Source organism: Bactrocera dorsalis, chromosome 2 (genome assembly GCF_023373825.1).
Source record: "Bactrocera dorsalis isolate Fly_Bdor chromosome 2, ASM2337382v1, whole genome shotgun sequence".
NCBI classification, from domain to species: Eukaryota; Metazoa; Arthropoda; class Insecta; order Diptera; family Tephritidae; genus Bactrocera; species Bactrocera dorsalis.
Window position 1 is genome coordinate 48580650 of NC_064304.1, and position 18032 is coordinate 48598681.

At 34.9% G+C, this 18032-nt stretch overlaps 1 protein-coding gene across 2 annotated transcripts in view; it reads left to right on the top strand.

Annotated features, from left to right (window-relative positions):
* Positions 1-18032, top strand: part of LOC105233793 (uncharacterized) — a 90395-nt gene that overhangs the window by 54595 nt on the left and 17768 nt on the right. For both annotated transcript variants that reach the window (XM_049447158.1, XM_011215955.4), the window contains exons 2-3: positions 12477-12615; positions 13828-13929. In XM_049447158.1, coding sequence (XP_049303115.1) covers positions 12501-12615; positions 13828-13929 — 217 coding nt within the window. In that variant the 5' untranslated portion in view covers positions 12477-12500. The remainder of the gene's footprint in view (positions 1-12476; positions 12616-13827; positions 13930-18032) is intronic.

The following is an 18032-nucleotide window of genomic DNA, read 5'->3' on the forward strand; positions in this document are numbered from 1 at the left end:
TGTTCAATAACAACGCCCAATAATTTAAGAGTGAGTGGATGTGTGTAACTACAAAAATATAAAGAATTTTAGGGGCAGTCGTTCTTAGTAGTTCAACAAGTAATCGGAATTCATATGAGTTTGAGTAGATCAGTGCGCGCAGCAAATTACTTAAACAAATGACCTTAGATATGACAGCGCAGTGCGCCATAAGCGCCACAACCACCTTCTCCTGTGTGCCGAGTGATATTTGCGAACGCTCGGGGTGGCAAGTGGCGCTGTTGTTACACAGTTCACAGCTTCCAGTGCCTCACAAAAGTGGCGAGGTCTATCGCTTGCTGTGATTGAGTCTAGAGGTAGTAACATGTGTGCTGCCGCACGCCAGTTGCTACCTGCCAATTTTATCTGACAATTGCGCTTGGTAAATTGCTTGGCTTGATTCAACGCTTGCCCATGTGGCGAGTGCCCATACGCCATGGTTGCCTGCTGAAATGGACGCATGCTTGTCTGCCAGCCTGTTGTCCGTTTGTCTGAGTGGTGAGCTTGTTGCTCGAGGCACCCACCCACATCATGATTAAGTACACTTTAACTACAACAACAACTGAATTTATTGGCAAATAGTTGTACTTGTGCCATTACCATTATTACCCGAAACAGCAGCCAACCGAAACACTGTCGGCAATCAGCAAGCTCAGACAAACGAACAGGGTGTTGAATATTGTAGGTGGTTAAGGAGCATAGTAATGGTGGCCAGATTCAATAACATCTGGGAAACAAATATTTATTCACAGAGTAACACTTAAAAACCATATTTACATACACAATTTGGATGCTTTTTTTGCTAGTTAAATAACATTTTAAATGCCTTAAAATTTTTACATAATAATCGAAAGAATTATGAAATATTTGTCAATACGTTTATTTCTAACATTTCTTTTTTATATGCGAACTAATTGTGAAAGCAAAGACTAACAAACAAATGCAGGAGACCGATTTTTGACAATTCATCTTAAAGGTGACCACATTTTTATAACTGCTTGGTTTTATGATTCGTTGAGAAGATCACGGTAATATTTTAAGAAACGAAACAAGAATGGAGTTTATGGAGTACGGAATGTTGTCTCGACAAGAAAGATATTTGAATTATTTTTGCAAGCTCATCATATAATTCCGACTTTTTGAAATTTTGAACGTGGTATACTTGATTATTGGAGAGATCTTATTTATGGCTCTTTTCAAAAGTTATTCTAAAGAGCTTCTTATTTATCTAGTCAAAATTTGAATGAGAAAAATAAATAGTTTTACCTCGCACGTTATTTGCGTCCAAATTGCTTGAAGGGTATAAATACTCCTTGTTTACTGTACTTGTTGGTGCGGGAGTTTCGAGTGCCAACTCACAAATTTAAAATTTTACATAAGCCCAATATTACAGATTTTTTCATATTTTTATTTTGTATAAAAATGTTTTCGACTCAATTGACATGGTTGTTGATTGCAATCGTTTACGTGCGGCGAACGGTCATATTTATTTTTAATAGTTTTAGAGTAAGAGCAATTTATGTAATGTGTGGAACACATAAACATAGATATATTAACTAAAACAGACATATTTATAAGAAAAACATGCACGGACAGACTACGACTGTATGTATGCTCCTTTAAAAATATTGCAGTGAATATAGGTAACATATGTGGGCTATAAGTCATTAATGGTGTGGATGTGGTTTCAGCAATGTGACATGCTATTAAAATTGGCAAATGAGCTCTGATTTTATTCCGAAAAGGCTTACAATATAGCACTTGTTGGTGAAGAAAGAAGCACTCTTAACCTCGCTCAGCAACGTGAATAAGACTGGGTTAGATCTTCATTTTAAATAGCTCACGATTAATAAACTTGTATTTAATTATTATCAATTACTTCAAGTTCCACTGATTTATGTGGGAAAAACTTAATTATTACCTCAGCTATGCTGAAATTATAAATTCAAATTAGTATGATTATTAGAATATTTCTAAGCAAACTTAGCACCAGCGCCACACAACCGCTTTACACACTCTTCCCCACGCTAAGTTTTCTAATTAATTCACTGACGTTGACCGCGTGAAAGCCCGAGAGCATGTTGAGTCATTCAGCGAACCAAGCCCCCAGCCACCTAACAGTCAAGCCGTCTATAACAGTTATCAACACGCCGCGAAAGACAAGGAAGTATTTGTGTTCGTCAAGTCTTATACGTTCCAGCCCGGATCTCCGTTTGCGCATGCGTGTGAACGTACCATAATACCCATTGAAAGTTAATGTCGTTCACTCAGCACCACCACTACTTGATTGCTCCAGCACCGACAAAACTTACTGCTTTGCATATATTTATTTATTGGACAGTTTAGTCTTAATTTATCAATCAATCAACGCACCAATTTCGCATTAATAACACCGACAAATCAGCAACAATGTGTTTATAGATTGCTACAGTGCGCATTTGCCTAAAACAATGGAAGAAGAGAAAAAAATATACGAAAACAAAGCCATGAAAATGTAAAAAAGTGCATTGTTTTTGTGAATTTATTAATAACACTAGACGTTAACTTGCTTGCACTTCTCCGAACACCCACCTCCAATACGGCTGGCAACTAACTCAATTGCGCATTATGTAGTTGCAGCGCTGCAAATAATCGTAGAGAGTTGTTTTGCTTCTCCTTTCCAGTTGTTAACTTGCTTTATTGCTGTGCTTGTGGCCCACCCCTCTCGCCCATTAACAAGTGCTGTTAAAGATGAATATTTCAAGGCTTCACTTTCATTGCGGAAGCCGCTTACTTCGCTCAAAATGTTTCTGAGCGCCAGCTGTTTCGCCGGGAGATGTTGGCATCGGCTCTTTTTCAGTTTATTGGTCCCAAGGTGATTATGCTGCACGGTGGTGAATGTTATGGCTTATGGTTTATGCTTCCCTGCTTTTGTTTATTTTTGGCTATGGTCGGTGATTGGCTCGCTATTACCGAAATTTATTTATAACAGGTGCAGGTGTTACACATTCGTTGAACTCATGGGTAGCTGTGAGTTTGATTTATTGCCTAAGTGTGGCTGCTCAATTATTTTTTGCTAGTTGTGCTGAGTCACAGACACGAAAGCGCAAACGCCAGCACACTAACGAAGTAAAGATTTTAGAAAGAAATCTAATAGTAATAAGTAAAAAATGTTAATGAGTAGTTGTAAATGACTTGAATAACGAGAGAGAACCTGTGCGTGTGAAAACATTTTACTTGGCTTTTCTTTTGTGTACTTGTATTGCATTACCAACTTTCATTCCTCAAATTTTCAATTGTTCAAAATCTCTTGCAAACTAAATTCTGAATTGTGTCGACATTTAGCAAACTAATTGAGAAGATACTCTTCACTTTAAAAGTTTTTCTTCAGTCGAACAGTTAAATCTTCCTAGATGTAGTGTAGCGCTTTTCTAATTTTGGTATAACTGGCAGATCAATTATATTTGATTATTTATAAATTAATTGAATTCAAAAATCCACTCGCAAACTCTTGGTTTTAATTTATTTATTTACATTTCCATTTGATTTACTAACTCAGCTCCAAAATGGTTTACCATACATTCACCGTCTTTTTGGTAGCACGCTGATTTTTGAAGTAAAAGTTCAATTAAAGTAATTAAATACTGTCGCTGTTGTCAAAATAGTGGCGCATACATATTAAATTCTGCGGAATGTATGTGTAAAAAATTTGACTACATAAAAATACAAAAAATATGTGCATTACAAAATCGAACTACTTGCATTAAATTTGCTTAGAAAGCATCAGCAACCCAATGGCCGCTGGTTACCTGCTGACTGACCGCAGGGTAAAGCATGAGATTGCTTAAATTGCTAATGGCATATATAAATCCTAAAATGCATTGCTCGTATACTAAAAGTAAAAAAAATCCCAAAATCAGAAAAAAACGTAAATAAATAATAAAATTTAAGCAGTAAAAGAGTAAGAAATGCAAATGATAACATAAATACTATCCGCCAAACACGAACTACGATATATTTATGTATTTTACAGAAATCATATGCAAAAAGCCCTGATGGAAAGTTGTTATTTTTAAGTAATTCCTTTTTATTTACATGAATTTCTGTCTTTGATTCACCAAACGTTAGATTTGAGTAACCCCTTAGTTTTAAGTACGGTCCATGCTTTTCGTTTTGTATGAGCAATTCTATTTTATTTTAGGTCTAAAGTAAGAAAAAAGAAGAATGAATGTATTCCAATGTGAATGTATTTGAAATTAATCTTATAAATATCTTTATGTATCCATATCTATATCTATTTTACGCTGTTTTGAAGGACTTTCAAAAGTCTGCCTTCCTGCGAGTAGCGAATGTTTTCTTTTCACCAATTTTTCTTGTAAGTGTTGCACATTCCATAATTCCGAGCATTTACTTATATTTATTTCGTCTTGGCCAATGAAGCGCGTGCACGAAAACCCGTTAAATAGCCTACAGACTTCAGCAAAGTGCATTTCACGATTCCTGCAAGCAAAAGCACAGCTGTATTAAGCGCTCAAATATAGATTTCTATTATTTGCTTTCTGCGGCAAATATGCTTTAGGTGAACACAGTTGTTGTTGTTATTGTTGTAGCAAAAAGCGTGCTCTCAATATATTAACATCAGAAAATGTATGTTAATACATATAAGCGATTGCAAGCAAAGACACCCGCCGATGCGACTACGAGTACAACCATTGAACCATAGTTAAGAACATCGAACTAAATGTTTAGTGAGTATCCACTAAACAAATGTATCTACAGATAAAAAGTAAAACTTACAAATGAGCAAGTAAATGCGTGAGTGTTTTGCATATGAAATGGGCAATTAGCTTGCGTCGAAGCACAATCTCCTGGATTGCCGGTGAAGTGAGCAAATATAATATTATAGTACATACATATGTGCACAGAAACAGCTTAGTCACTGTCACTGCGAGCGCTTCTACGCGATTTTTCTGCAGATATTCATGTACGAGTTGCGGCAGTTGTGCGGTTGTCCAGCTGTTGGCTTCAACTCCCACTTTAATTTACAGCTGGTTCGCTTGAGCTGCGCGGCGACGACGCTTGGCCTTTCACAAAGTACATGAATGCTCAGTTAAACATATTACTTTTTCAATTTATTACACCTTTTTTATGCATTTTATTTGCTGGTCGAGTGGAGTGTGAAAACTATTAATTGTGGATTACTCATACGCATTGGCTGTGAAGCTGACGTTGTTTTTAGTCAAAATGAGCCCGACTGGCGCCACAATTTGCCATGCCAATACGTTTTAAGAAGTAATTTTTATTTCTTTTTCTTACTATTCCCCTCCGTCTTTGTCGTATTTTTGCATTAAGCGACTAATGAGTGCGGTTTATTGTTGTTGTAGGTGTTGGTGCGCGTGAAATTGATAGCGTTCGGAGAGTTGAACTGAACTGATTACAATTGGAGGACAATTAATCTCGAGATAAACGTGATAGATTGCGCTTGTGTTTGGTTAAAGTAATCACATAATACACTTTTAAATTTTTTAATAACAAAATCGGTAATTATATTGCTGAAACTATTTACTTTATTTCTCAGTTGTTATAAGAGAATTAGGCGGGTGCTGAGCCTGCAGAGTTTATGAAAAATTCTTCAATTAAAGAGTTGAAATGGATATCTGGCATCCGCTGTTGACCCACGATACATTGAGCACCATAAGGGATATTTTTTTCTAATTAAAAAAAGTCCACTTTTAAATTACAATAATTATCTGTTTGTCTGATATACAGATATGGATTAATTCAAAAAAATTTTAGTCCTCACATTGCCGTAACAGAAGCTTCGAAAAAGTATAATAAAACAACTAAAATCAGTCTAAATTCAAACAAAATTGTGAAACTATTAGCTGCACTCATTTGACAAGACACGTTCGCAATTGCTGACAGTTTGAAAATGTAAGCAAACCGAAAAACAGTGACAGTAACAAGAGCGATAATAACATCATCACAAACAGTAATAACAACAACTTGTAACGCTCCGAAGTAGGTACAAGCGTCGGCAGTGGAAGCCGAAAAGTTGAACGAAAATTTGTAACGACAAGTTGTTAGCACATGTTTTAGCGAATATCACCTAATATTATGGAAAAAGAAAAAAGTGATAAAAAAAACAATTCCGATGTCACTAACAATACGAAATTTAATACATTATAACGGGTGATTTTTTTGAGGTTAGGATTTTCATGCATTAGTATTTGACAGATCACGTGGGATTTCAGACATGGTGTCAAAGAGAAAGATGCTCAGTATGCTTTGACATTTCATCATGAATAGACTTACTAACGAGCAACGCTTGCAAATCATTGAATTTTATTACCAAAATCAGTGTTCGGTTCGAAATGTGTTTCGCGCGCGTGTTTTGTTCAGCGATGAGGCTCATTTCTGGTTGAATGGCTACGTAAATAAGCAAAATTGCCGCATTTGGGGTGAAGAGCAACCAGAAGCCGTTCAAGAACTGCCCATGCATCCCGAAAAATGCACTGTTTGGTGTGGTTTGTACGCTGGTGGAATCATTGGACCGTATTTTCTCAAAGATGCTGTTGGACGCAACGTTACGGTGAATGGCGATGCTAACAAACTTTTTGTTGCCAAAAATGGAAGAACTGAACTTGGTTGACATGTGGTTTCAACAAGATGGCGCTACATGCCACACAGCTCGCGATTCTATGGCCATTTTGAGGGAAAACTTCGGACAACAATTCATCTCAAGAAATGGACCCGTAAGTTGGCCACCAAGATCATGCGATTTAACGCCTTTAGACTATTTTTTGTGGGGCTACGTCAAGTCTAAAGTCTACAGAAATAAGCCAGCAACTATTCCAGCTTTGGAAGACAACATTTCCGAAGAAATTCGGGCTATTCCGGCCGAAATGCTCGAAAAAGTTGCCCAAAATTGGACTTTCCGAATGGACCACCTAAGACGCAGCCGCGGTCAACATTTAAATGAAATTATCTTCAAAAAGTAAATGTCATGAACCAATCTAACGTTTCAAATAAAGAACCGATGAGATTTTGCAAATTTTATGCGTTTTTTTTTAAAAAAAAGTTATCAAGCTCTTAAAAAATCACCCTATATAATAAAAGACTAAATCAATTAAAATATGTTGTTGCCTTTTTCAAATTCAGTAAATATTACAGTAAATATATGATATAAATAATATAAAAATGCTTATTATACTCTCGCAACAAAGTTGCTAAGGAGAGTATTATAGTTTTGTTCACATAACGGTTGTTTGTAAGTCCTAAAACTAAAAGAGTCAGATATAGGGTTATATATACCAAATTGATCAGGGTGACGAGTAGAGTTGAAATCCGGATGTCTGTCTGTGCGTCCGTCCGTGCAAGCTGTAACTTGAGTAAAAACTCGAAGATGGGCAAAATCGGCCCACTGCCTACGCAGAAAGGAATACTATGCGAAAGTACTTCAGTCACCCCGGGTATTCGCTCGGCCAGGGTTATTTTTTTAGAGCGCGGCCGAAGGCCGCCAGCGCAGAAAGGAGTACTATGAGTACAAAATGGCGAAAACCGAAAACCTATAAAGTGTCATAACTAAGCCATAAATAAAGATATTAAAGTGAAATTTGGCACAAAGGATCGCATTAGGGAGGGAAAGTGGGCGTGGCCCCGCCCCCTCCTAAGTTTTTTGTACATATCTCGGAAACTACTATAGCTATGTCAACCAAACTCTATTGAGTCGTTTCCTTCAGGAATTTCCATATACAGTTCAAAAATGGAAGAAATCGGATAATAACCACGCCCACCTCCCATACAAAATCGCTAAAAGTGCGTTAACCGACTAACAAAAAACGTCAGAAACACTAAATTTTACGGAAGAAATGGCAGAAGGAAGCTGCGCCCAGGCTTTTTTTTTAAATTGAAAATGGGCGTGGCGTCGCGCACTTATGGACCAAAACCATATCTCAGGAACTACTAATCTAATTAATTTTATAGCAAAATAAAAAAATATGTAAATGACGCATAATGAAATATCGATTATCACTTTATCATGCGAGAGTATAAAATGTTCGGTGACACCCGCACTTAGCCCTTCCTTACTTGTTTTTTAATTGTGTTTAAAAAATAAATTTCCAATTATGCATTTAAAACAATGAATAAACCAGCGCCCTCTCCAGTCTCTCTCAAGGCATAATTATCACAAACAAATTATCATACAATTTCAAGTTTGCAATAATTCAGTTGCTTGTATATAGCAAAGATTGATAAAACCGAGCAGCTTTATTTCCGGCAACATTATTATGCGCAATCTGAGGCGCTTTGAGCCGTTAGCTTAGATGGCAACAATAACACAATACACAAATACCTTTTCTCATACATAAATGAGTATTTGCTTGCCTGCAGCAACAACAACAACAGCAATTGCTCAAGCGAATCGTGTTTGACGGAAGATAGATAGATACTCCTTTGCAGCTACTGTGACAGCTACTGTTCGAAATGAGTAATGTAAATCGCAATGCAACGCTGAGACAATTTTAAGATTTAAGAAGTGATTTTTGTATTATTTTATTTCTTGCATGACTTTGCTTATTGTTGGTGTAAAAGTACGTTTATTAATGGTAGCTTGTTAAAAAACCTCATCATGGAAGAACGGTCACTTTAGATGAGTATTGTCACTTCCAATTAACAAAATATATCTACATCGGAATCATAGTGGTAAAAGTGAACACAATTTTCTATAAAGAGTTCATTATTTTTTACAAAATTTTCCGACTAGTAATTTAACATGCTTCAACAGAGAGCTTTTTCACCCTTTCGTAATGAAATTCCACACATTGCTTAAACTTAAATAAATACCCACATATGCATACGTGCATTATTTTAAGCAGTGAATTAACTTAATTACTTTGTATATTACGCAAATTGTACCGTTTAACTAAAGCAAAATTGTTAGGCAGCACGCTCAGATGCCCAGGCATGATAATTGAAGTATTGAATGGCTTGCACAAGCATTAACATTTCTTGCTATATGTAAATCCACTAATTGAATGTGCATTTTAACAGTAAAACCACGCCGTCAGCTTGCGATATTCTTGTTAATCAAAGGCGTACAAAAGCAAACATAATTATAAGTGTAAGTGAGGTAAAAAGTATAAACAATCAGAAGTAAAAATTTGGTAAACTTGTTCATTACTAAGTAAGGGAAGTAAGTAAGTGCTCATGTTAATGGTGATAGAGCTTTCGATGAAACACATTGATTTTATATTGTGTTAATTTTTATTTGTTTTTTAATTTTATAATTTAGATAGATAGTTTAACTGCAATCATTGTTTAGCTTTAGTTAAAACATATTAAAACGTTGAAAATTAATTTGAGAAGTGAAAAACCTGACTACTTTATGTCATGAAATAGTCGCACCTGCTGCACTCACCCCGAATTGAACTGATTCTTGTCGCTGCACACTTCACACGCCTGCGGCGTAGTCGTCGAGTTACGTGCACGTACATATTAGTAGGAGTATGAATGCATTACGTGAGCTCATACATCGGCGTACTTGAACTACTTCTGGTATTTAAACATATACCCAGTTACATATGTATATATGTAGTCGTTAGCTATATACCACCAACTAGTTTTGTGTGTTTGAATTCTTGCCAAGGCCATCATCGCGCGCTGATACATTCCGACGTTTGACAATTCTGTTTTCTCTGTGCTTTCGTTGTTGTTGTTATTGTGTTCCGTTAATTGCGAAAGCAAATAAATTATGTATTAAAACAATTAAGAAACGCTTGTTTGATTACGCGTTGTGCCGGTGGCAATTATGTGGGCACCCAGGCGTATGAGTATTATTGTATTTCTGGCACGCGAACTTTGTATTCTATTCCATACAACAGTTAAATGTGGCTGTCAGCCAACAACAACTGACTGCAGAAGTTCATGAACATTTAATTGTATGTGCTTCTTCCACATAAGTGTACACACTAAATGAGCTTAACGCTTTTATTGCTTTGGTGAGCACTGAAACTTCGATAAAAGTTTTATTGTTATTAGTCAAAAGCGCTTTGCTCACCATTTTCTGTCGCATTTGCCCATTCATAAACATTATATTATTATTACATGCTTAATAGTACGCCTGCAAAGTGTTTCTTTATTTATTTGGATTTGAATTTACGTGAATTCGCCATGTCTCGTGTTTTCTGCCCGTTGTTCTGCTCACTGTTACAAAAACGAAAACAACAAAAACAACTAGTTCTGTTCTTTTAATTTTGTCATTGGCATACATGTTAACAAGTCCATTTGCAATCAATTGTTCACCTAACTGAATTATTTTAATACTCTTAAAACAGGGAAAAGCTGATTGCACCGAACTTATAGCACCATTGCATTTGTTATTGCAAGTTTTCAATACAAGAACTAAATTTGAATCTGTATGCTGTAGAGGTCCGATATAGGCAATTGCGACAAATGAGCAACTTCTTGAGGAACATGTTCGGAATTTTATATCTATATATCCAAAACTCGGGGAGTAATTCGCGTACTACTACTATAATTAGACCGTGTTCATTATTTTAAAATTTTTAATTTATTCTTCAAAATCTATATCGTATCCTTCAAAGTAATCCCCTTGGTAACAATACACTTATTCTTCCGATTTTTCCTATCCCCAAAAGAGTAGATTAAGTCAATTTCAGGAATAGTTTTCAATGCGCGTAGCGATTTGCGTTTAATGTCTTCAACCGGCTCAAAGAAGCGGTCGTTTGAGTTTGCTGAATAGCCAGAATTCATGCGGAGCTAAGTCAGGAGAATACGGTGACTGAGGCACGATATTGGTAAAAACTCCTGAAGAATCAATGCAGTATTCGACGGTGCATTATTGGGGTGCAAAAATCAATAGTTGTATTTACGAATAGCTTTGCGCAAACGACACATAACCCCCAAATAGTATTCGTTGCTGACAGTTTGGCCGGTCAGAAGGAATTCTGAGTGCACCACACCTCGATAATCGGAGAAAATTGTCAACGTAATTTTGATTTTGACTTGCTTTGACGTCCTTTTTTCAGCTTTGGCTCACTTTTGTCTCGATATTAATCGGCGAAACAATTCTCAGTCGTAAGCATAGATCCAAGACTCATCGCCAGTTATAATATGTTTCATAACATCCAGGTAATCGGAAAGCATTGTTTCACAAGCGTTAACGCGACGTCGTTTTTAAAAAATCAAGTGATTTTGGTTTTCACTAATCGTTGATTCTCAAGCACCAATTCCTTTATTTTATTGACGTGTTGATGATCAGTTGATGTTGATGGCCGTCTTGGACGTTGTTCGTCGTCAACGTGTTATCAATTGTCTTTTACTAATTATGAGGTCTCCGATTTTTTCTTCTGGGTATTACAAACTTCATGACGTTGATAAGGGTATAAAAAGTAGTGAATAATATTAAAATTCACGGCACGAATATGCAACAACGTAACAACATTGTAAATTCCTAAATTGTTGCATTAGAAACCCCTTACATTCACAGTTTCACAAAGTGAGAAGCCAAGAGAATTACTATAAAGAAATGGAAGAGGTTATAAAATCTATTTGAAAACAGGTATAATCAAGTATAATTAGAAGTTGGATTGTACGTCACACACCATACTGATCCCTTCAAAACTCATAATTAGAACAAAACTAAAAAAAATTTAATATAATAAATATGTATATTAGAATGTATATACATATGTACATATATTTTTTATGTACCATATACCCATAATTGTATAGTTTGCTTCTGTTGTTTATACTTCTTGCTAATAATCTTAAAAATGACTGAAAACTCAATATATACATTCTCTTATTTTGTGTATCTGGAAATTCATTTGTAAATGAATAATTGAATAACAATAAATTAATTATTTACTCCAAACTGATATACGTTTGATAATTATTCATATTTAAATACTAAACCCGTTTTTATTTTCAAAGCAAATTATAAGCTTTATTAAATATTTTTATTTTATAAATAAGCATTTTCCACTTAAACATCAACTCGATAGAAATATTTAAAAAATATTACTTAATAAATTTCTAAGACAATTGTTTGCAATTCAAGTGATGACACGGCGCAAAAATGTTAATTTCCACAAAAATTGTAAAGCGAAATTAAAATCGTATAGACTATTTTCAACGCAAATGCTAAGCCAATATTTGAGCATAAAATAAATCAGAAATTTGCAACATTTGTTTTAACAAATTGGCATTGCTTCGGTAAGCGGTATCTAGGCGCAGCGGATTGGCAGGCAGAGTGAAAGTACTAACCGGTGTTCGTGCGAAAACGAATGATTAATAGCTTATATTGTGGTATAGGTATTTTCTGTTAACAACACTTCAGCAGCTGCCAAATTTATTTTAATTGTTTTTATATTAATCGTTTATAATTTTCTTGAAAACGTTATGTCCTTTACTATGATATTTAAATTCGCTTTTGTTATCATCAATTTTTACAGTTAGCTTCCGTACTTGTTATCTTCATGAGTTTGGCTCTGGTCATGGGTCAACGGTTCTTCCCTATACCGACAAACTTCAACTTCAACTCAGGCGGTCTGTCGTCTCCAAATGCAATTCGGGATGGACGCAATAACCGAGGTGAGTGCGATGAAAATATATGTATGTATATTTAAAGAAGAGGGGAATTTCTCTTTCATTTAATGTTGTTTGAATTTAACTTTAACAAAACGATATTTTGGACTTAAGGCTAAGATTTAACAAATTATCAGATGCCCCAGATTCAAACAATTATAAATTCTCATTTTATATATATATTTAGAAAATATAGAATTATCTAAAATAAATTAAATAATTTAAATTTAGTTTAAAATAAAAAATTTCTTGCCATGTGAATTTTTTGATTTTAAACATTGGTTGAATGCATGCGCTTACATGGGCTTCCTCAAGCACAAATAATTAAATATTATATTAGTTCAAAAATACGTATTTAACGCAGATTTTGCAAAATTTTCAAATTAGGGTGTCATTTCGGGCAGTCCGTCAGAAAAAAGGTCCCTCCGCGTTGACAGCAGAAATTCTTACAAGACTATCTGATGTAAAAAAGAGAAAAATATGAGTTTCTTAATAAAGACCAAAACAGCGAAAATTGTATTTTTGATAGAAGTTTTTACAAACACAGACTTTGGAGAACATTTCTCGACGTTCTTTTCATTCTTCTTCTAAGACCTTGTGTATTAAGTTTCGAAAACCTATGTATAATTTCATTAAGAACAGTTGAATAGTGCGAAATTTGGACAATTACAAAAGCAGTTTCCAGAAAAATGAGTTAAAATTTTAAGTGGCTAAGTAACTAAACTTGAGTGAAAAAATTTTCAGAGAGGTGTTTTTAAAACTATTACTCAGATCAACTTGAGCACTTAGGACAAATTTCTAGATATGTTATAGAATTAAATAAGACGATAAAAATAGATTTTTTAGTATTTTTGTTTACTGCGTTTTCCAATTTTTATACCCTGAACAGGGTATACCCCGAAGTTTGTAACACCCAGAAGGAAACGTCAGAGACATATATGTATATGTACTGTGCGTCCGTTTGTCTTATATGGCAAACTTTTTCATTTAATGTGATATCTTCAAAAAATTTGACATGAGTTCTTAACTAAACCAACAATTTTATCTCCGAAGAAGTCCTTTAAGCAATCTTTGTATTTGTGAAGGATATTGTAGCTTCGATGTAACTGAAGTAACGTTGTTTCAAATTATATGAGTGAAATTGATTAAACTAATTATAATTACTTTTAATATTTTTACTTTAACGAATTTTTCTGTTTATATCTATTTTTTAATCAGGTCCCGTGCTGTTCCCACCATCACCACCAAATCAATTCGATGAGAGCAGCGGCGTGATAGTTGGCGCTTCCGGTTATGGCTTCGTGCCACCCCAACAACAAAGTAAACTCTAATATGCAATTGATACCAAATATAGTCAGTTACAAACATAGTTATGCCTAAACTCACGAACACCTCATATCCTCTCAGCAACTCTTTGCAAAATTTTCCGCCTCCTCAACCAAAATAGCTCAAAAAGCAAACACAAACTTAGAAACATATTAGTTTTCTGGCAATTTCAAAGTCAATTTAAGTAGAAAAGAATTGCGAACGCTGAAAGGTCACAGAAAACAAAAGCTTTATTATTTTAAACACAAATACCTTACATAAACATTAATGAATATCTAATGTTGTGTTTGTTCAACTTTTATGAGTAAGCATTTTTAGCGCGTTGAATATATTTGAGGAATGAACAGTTACAAATATTATAGTATATGCGCACTTACATAAGTATTTATTAATTAATTATCGCGACTTAGTCAATAATTTAATCAATGTTTCACAATCATTGTTGTTGTTGTTTTCTAACAGGGTTCGTACGCGGCTAAGCACAAATTACACACGGTTGTCAAAAGCCATCGCAAAAGTCAACACAGTCCACATTTTGAACACATCAAACATACACAAGCACATGCAAATGGATTGGGCGAATGCAATGCGCAAATATAATATATAATAATTTAATGTCATATAAGCTTTATTCACATACACACAAACCTATACTACATTTTGAAATATATACAAATACACGATGCTTTTACCGCTTTGCTTGTATGCTCGCTATTTTATTGTTAAATAAATTAATAATGCACTGATTAATCTCACCATTGCAACAATAACAAATACAAAATGCACAGCTCGGCGAGCGTAGAATGTCAACAACAATTTCAAACAGCATTCACCGATAATAGAGAAACAAGTAAAGTGCTTTGGAAACGGAAGCGGATATGCTAGCGTCTATATATACTTTTTACACAAACAATTAAAATACAATTTCACCAGTCACTTAGTAAATAGCGCACAATCAACTACTAAACATTAGCCATTTAGAATACAAAACTTTCTTCTTTAAAAATTATTATTTTTTATTAAGAGAGTATAATTTTTTAAGGTTTTGTTGTTTATTTATGTAATTATTCAAAATTGTTATGAAAAAAAAATTTAAATTAATAAAAATCATATTGAAACAAATTTGGAATCAATAATTCGTACTTATTTAGTTTTAAGACCAAAGACTTTTTTACTTAATTTTGACATACAAGACAAATTGTTATTCTTAAACATTGCAGTTGGCACCCCTATCAGATTTTAATTCATTTATTTGTTTACACACATTTTTAGTTTTAGTTTTTATATCACCATTTTTTTACCTCTTTGATTTTTTATTTCTTTATATTTTTATTTAATTATAATAATTTTTTTTATATATTATTTTCTCTGCTTTTTATTAATTTTGTATATTTTTCATTTATTTTATATTGAAATATTATTTTTTTTCTTTTTACAATTTAATTTTTGTTTCGTTGTATTTTTTTATAAAATAAACTTTTTTGTCTGTTATAAATAAAGATTTGTAGTGCAATAAAACCTTGTGGATGTGTTTCTTTCTGTTTTTGATTTTTTATTATTTTGTGCTTTATTTATGCATAAATTTAATTACAGCACATAATAAGTTATGTATTGCACCGCTTAGTGTTGCCTTGAAAAGCAACTAACACGCTGCTTTGAAGACACTAATGAAAATAATATACAAGTATATTAAAGGTATGGAACGGATTACTTTTTTGGTTAGCATACACATGCAAATTAAAGAAATTATTACACTCCGGTATTATTCAGTTTACAACAGCACCACCACACAAATATGTATTTATAAAAAATAAGACAATACATTTGCATATGTACGAGGGCTGTCCGATACATAACCGACCTAACCATGATGCACGCGACTTTTTCAAAATTTTTTTTTTTTCTACATAGTCTCCTTGTAGCTCCACACACTTCTCCCAGCGATGCTCCCATCTCTGCAACCCTTCCAAATAGTACTTGGTGTCTTTGTCGGCAAAATGCGTGTTCACGAAAGAGATTGCCTCCTCATTTGACGAAAATCTCTGGCCGCCGAGCGCAGTTTTAAGTTGAGGAAACAAAAAAAAAGTCGCTTGGTGCTAGACCCGGCGAATAAGGTGGATGGTCAAGCAGTTCGAACCGCAATTCGTGGATTTTCGCCATGGCGACTGTTGAGGTGTGAGATGGTGCGTTGTCTTGGTGGAACAAGACTTTCTTTTTTTGCAAATGCGTAGTATGCTCCTGTTATAGTTTTTCCTTTTTCGAGATAGTCGATAAAAATAATTCCATGGCTGTCCCAAAAACACTCGCCATCACTTTCCCAGCCGAATACACAGCTTAGGTTTTTTTGGGGCTGGTTCCCCCTTTTCAATCCACTGTTTAGATTGGTTTTTTGTTTCGGGCGTATAATGATGAATCCAAGTTTCGTCTACAGTTATCAATCGGCGCCAAAACTCGGTCTTATTGCCTCTAAACTGAGCCAACAGAGCGCTGGAAATGTTCATGCGCGCACGTTTGTGGTCTAGCGTAAGCAAACGCGGCACCCATCGTGCGGACAGCTTTCTCATGCCCAAACCTTGGTTTAATATGTGACAAACAGTTTCTTTTGACATCTTCATAATCTCAGCTATTTCTCTAACTTTAATCCGGCGGTCGTCTAGTACCAATTGATGAACTTTAGCGATTTTATCGTTAGTGGTTACAGTTTTTGGACGCCCAGGACGTTCATCATCTTCCAAGCTCCTGCGACCACGTTTAAATTCAGCTGCCCAAAATTTTACGGTGGTAAACGATGGTGCAGAGTCACCATACACAGAGTCCAACTCATCTTTGATTTGTGAAGGCGTATTGCCTTTCAAAAATAAAAATTTAATTACAGCTCGTTATTCAATTTTTTCCATTTTGGGGAATTCACCGAAATAGACTCACAAAAACGACTGTCAACAGATAATTGCGCAAGATAAATTTCTGAAATTTTGGCGAGTAGCTATTATAATATGCACAGGTTATTTATCGGACAGCCCTCGTATATTAGAGGGTTTAGATACCACTTAAACATTTTAGTCCAATCGATTACGGTAAGGTATTTCTCACAATTAAATTTCGGAATTCTTTATGGTGACTAAAGAAGAAAAAACTAAAATATAAACAATTCTCTTAAGTATGTCTAGGATCAATATTCTGAGCTACAGTCAAACATAATATAAACAAGTAAGGAAGGGCTAAGCTCCGAACAAACTTGCAAGAGCCAAAGCCAAGAAAATACCTTCATGTGCTGGTAAAATTTTATATTAAATAAGTAAGGAAGGGCTAACCGAGATATTCGCCACATACTAAAAAAATCTTCCCTGGGTTTCATAAAGTACCCAACATACAATCACCAACCATATGAAGTAAACCCTGAGAGATGTTCGAAAATTCTGATATAGTTATATGAACTGGCCTCCCATTTGAATCATTTTAGGCTGAAAGATGCACAATTACTACAAAAATATTCCCATTTAATTAAAAAGGGTAATCTATTTCGAGGTTCCCTAATTTTTTATAAATTAAAACAAACATAGAAAATTCAAATTCAATGGAGAATGTTTATTATCATTCGAAAGAACATTCTATGGCTTTTATTCTTCGACGATAATCTCTTTCAAATGTTGGCCGCGTAAACATCTCAGATGGTTTATCCGTTTAGTCCAATTTTCGATGACCGCGTTCGAGCATATCGACTGGTAACTGTCGAATGACACGCGTATGCTCACGCTTGGGGGAGCGGTATTGTCCGCATAGGATTTAGACTTTACATATCCGCACATAAAAACGTTACACGATCATGGTGGCCAATCGGCCGGCTCAAAACGTGAAATTATCTGCTCACCAAAATATTCTCTTAATACATTCGTTGATTGGTGCGAGATCGCGAGCTTCAATTTCAGGTTTCTAATAATCGGTTATCATGGCGCAATAACGGTCGTCATTGACGGTTACGTTCTGACCGGAATCAGTTTGAAGAAATATGGACCGATGCTTTCACCGACCCACAAGCCATACCAAACCGTGTCTGTTTTTCGGGATAAAATGGGAAATCTTGAATTTTTTGAGGTTGA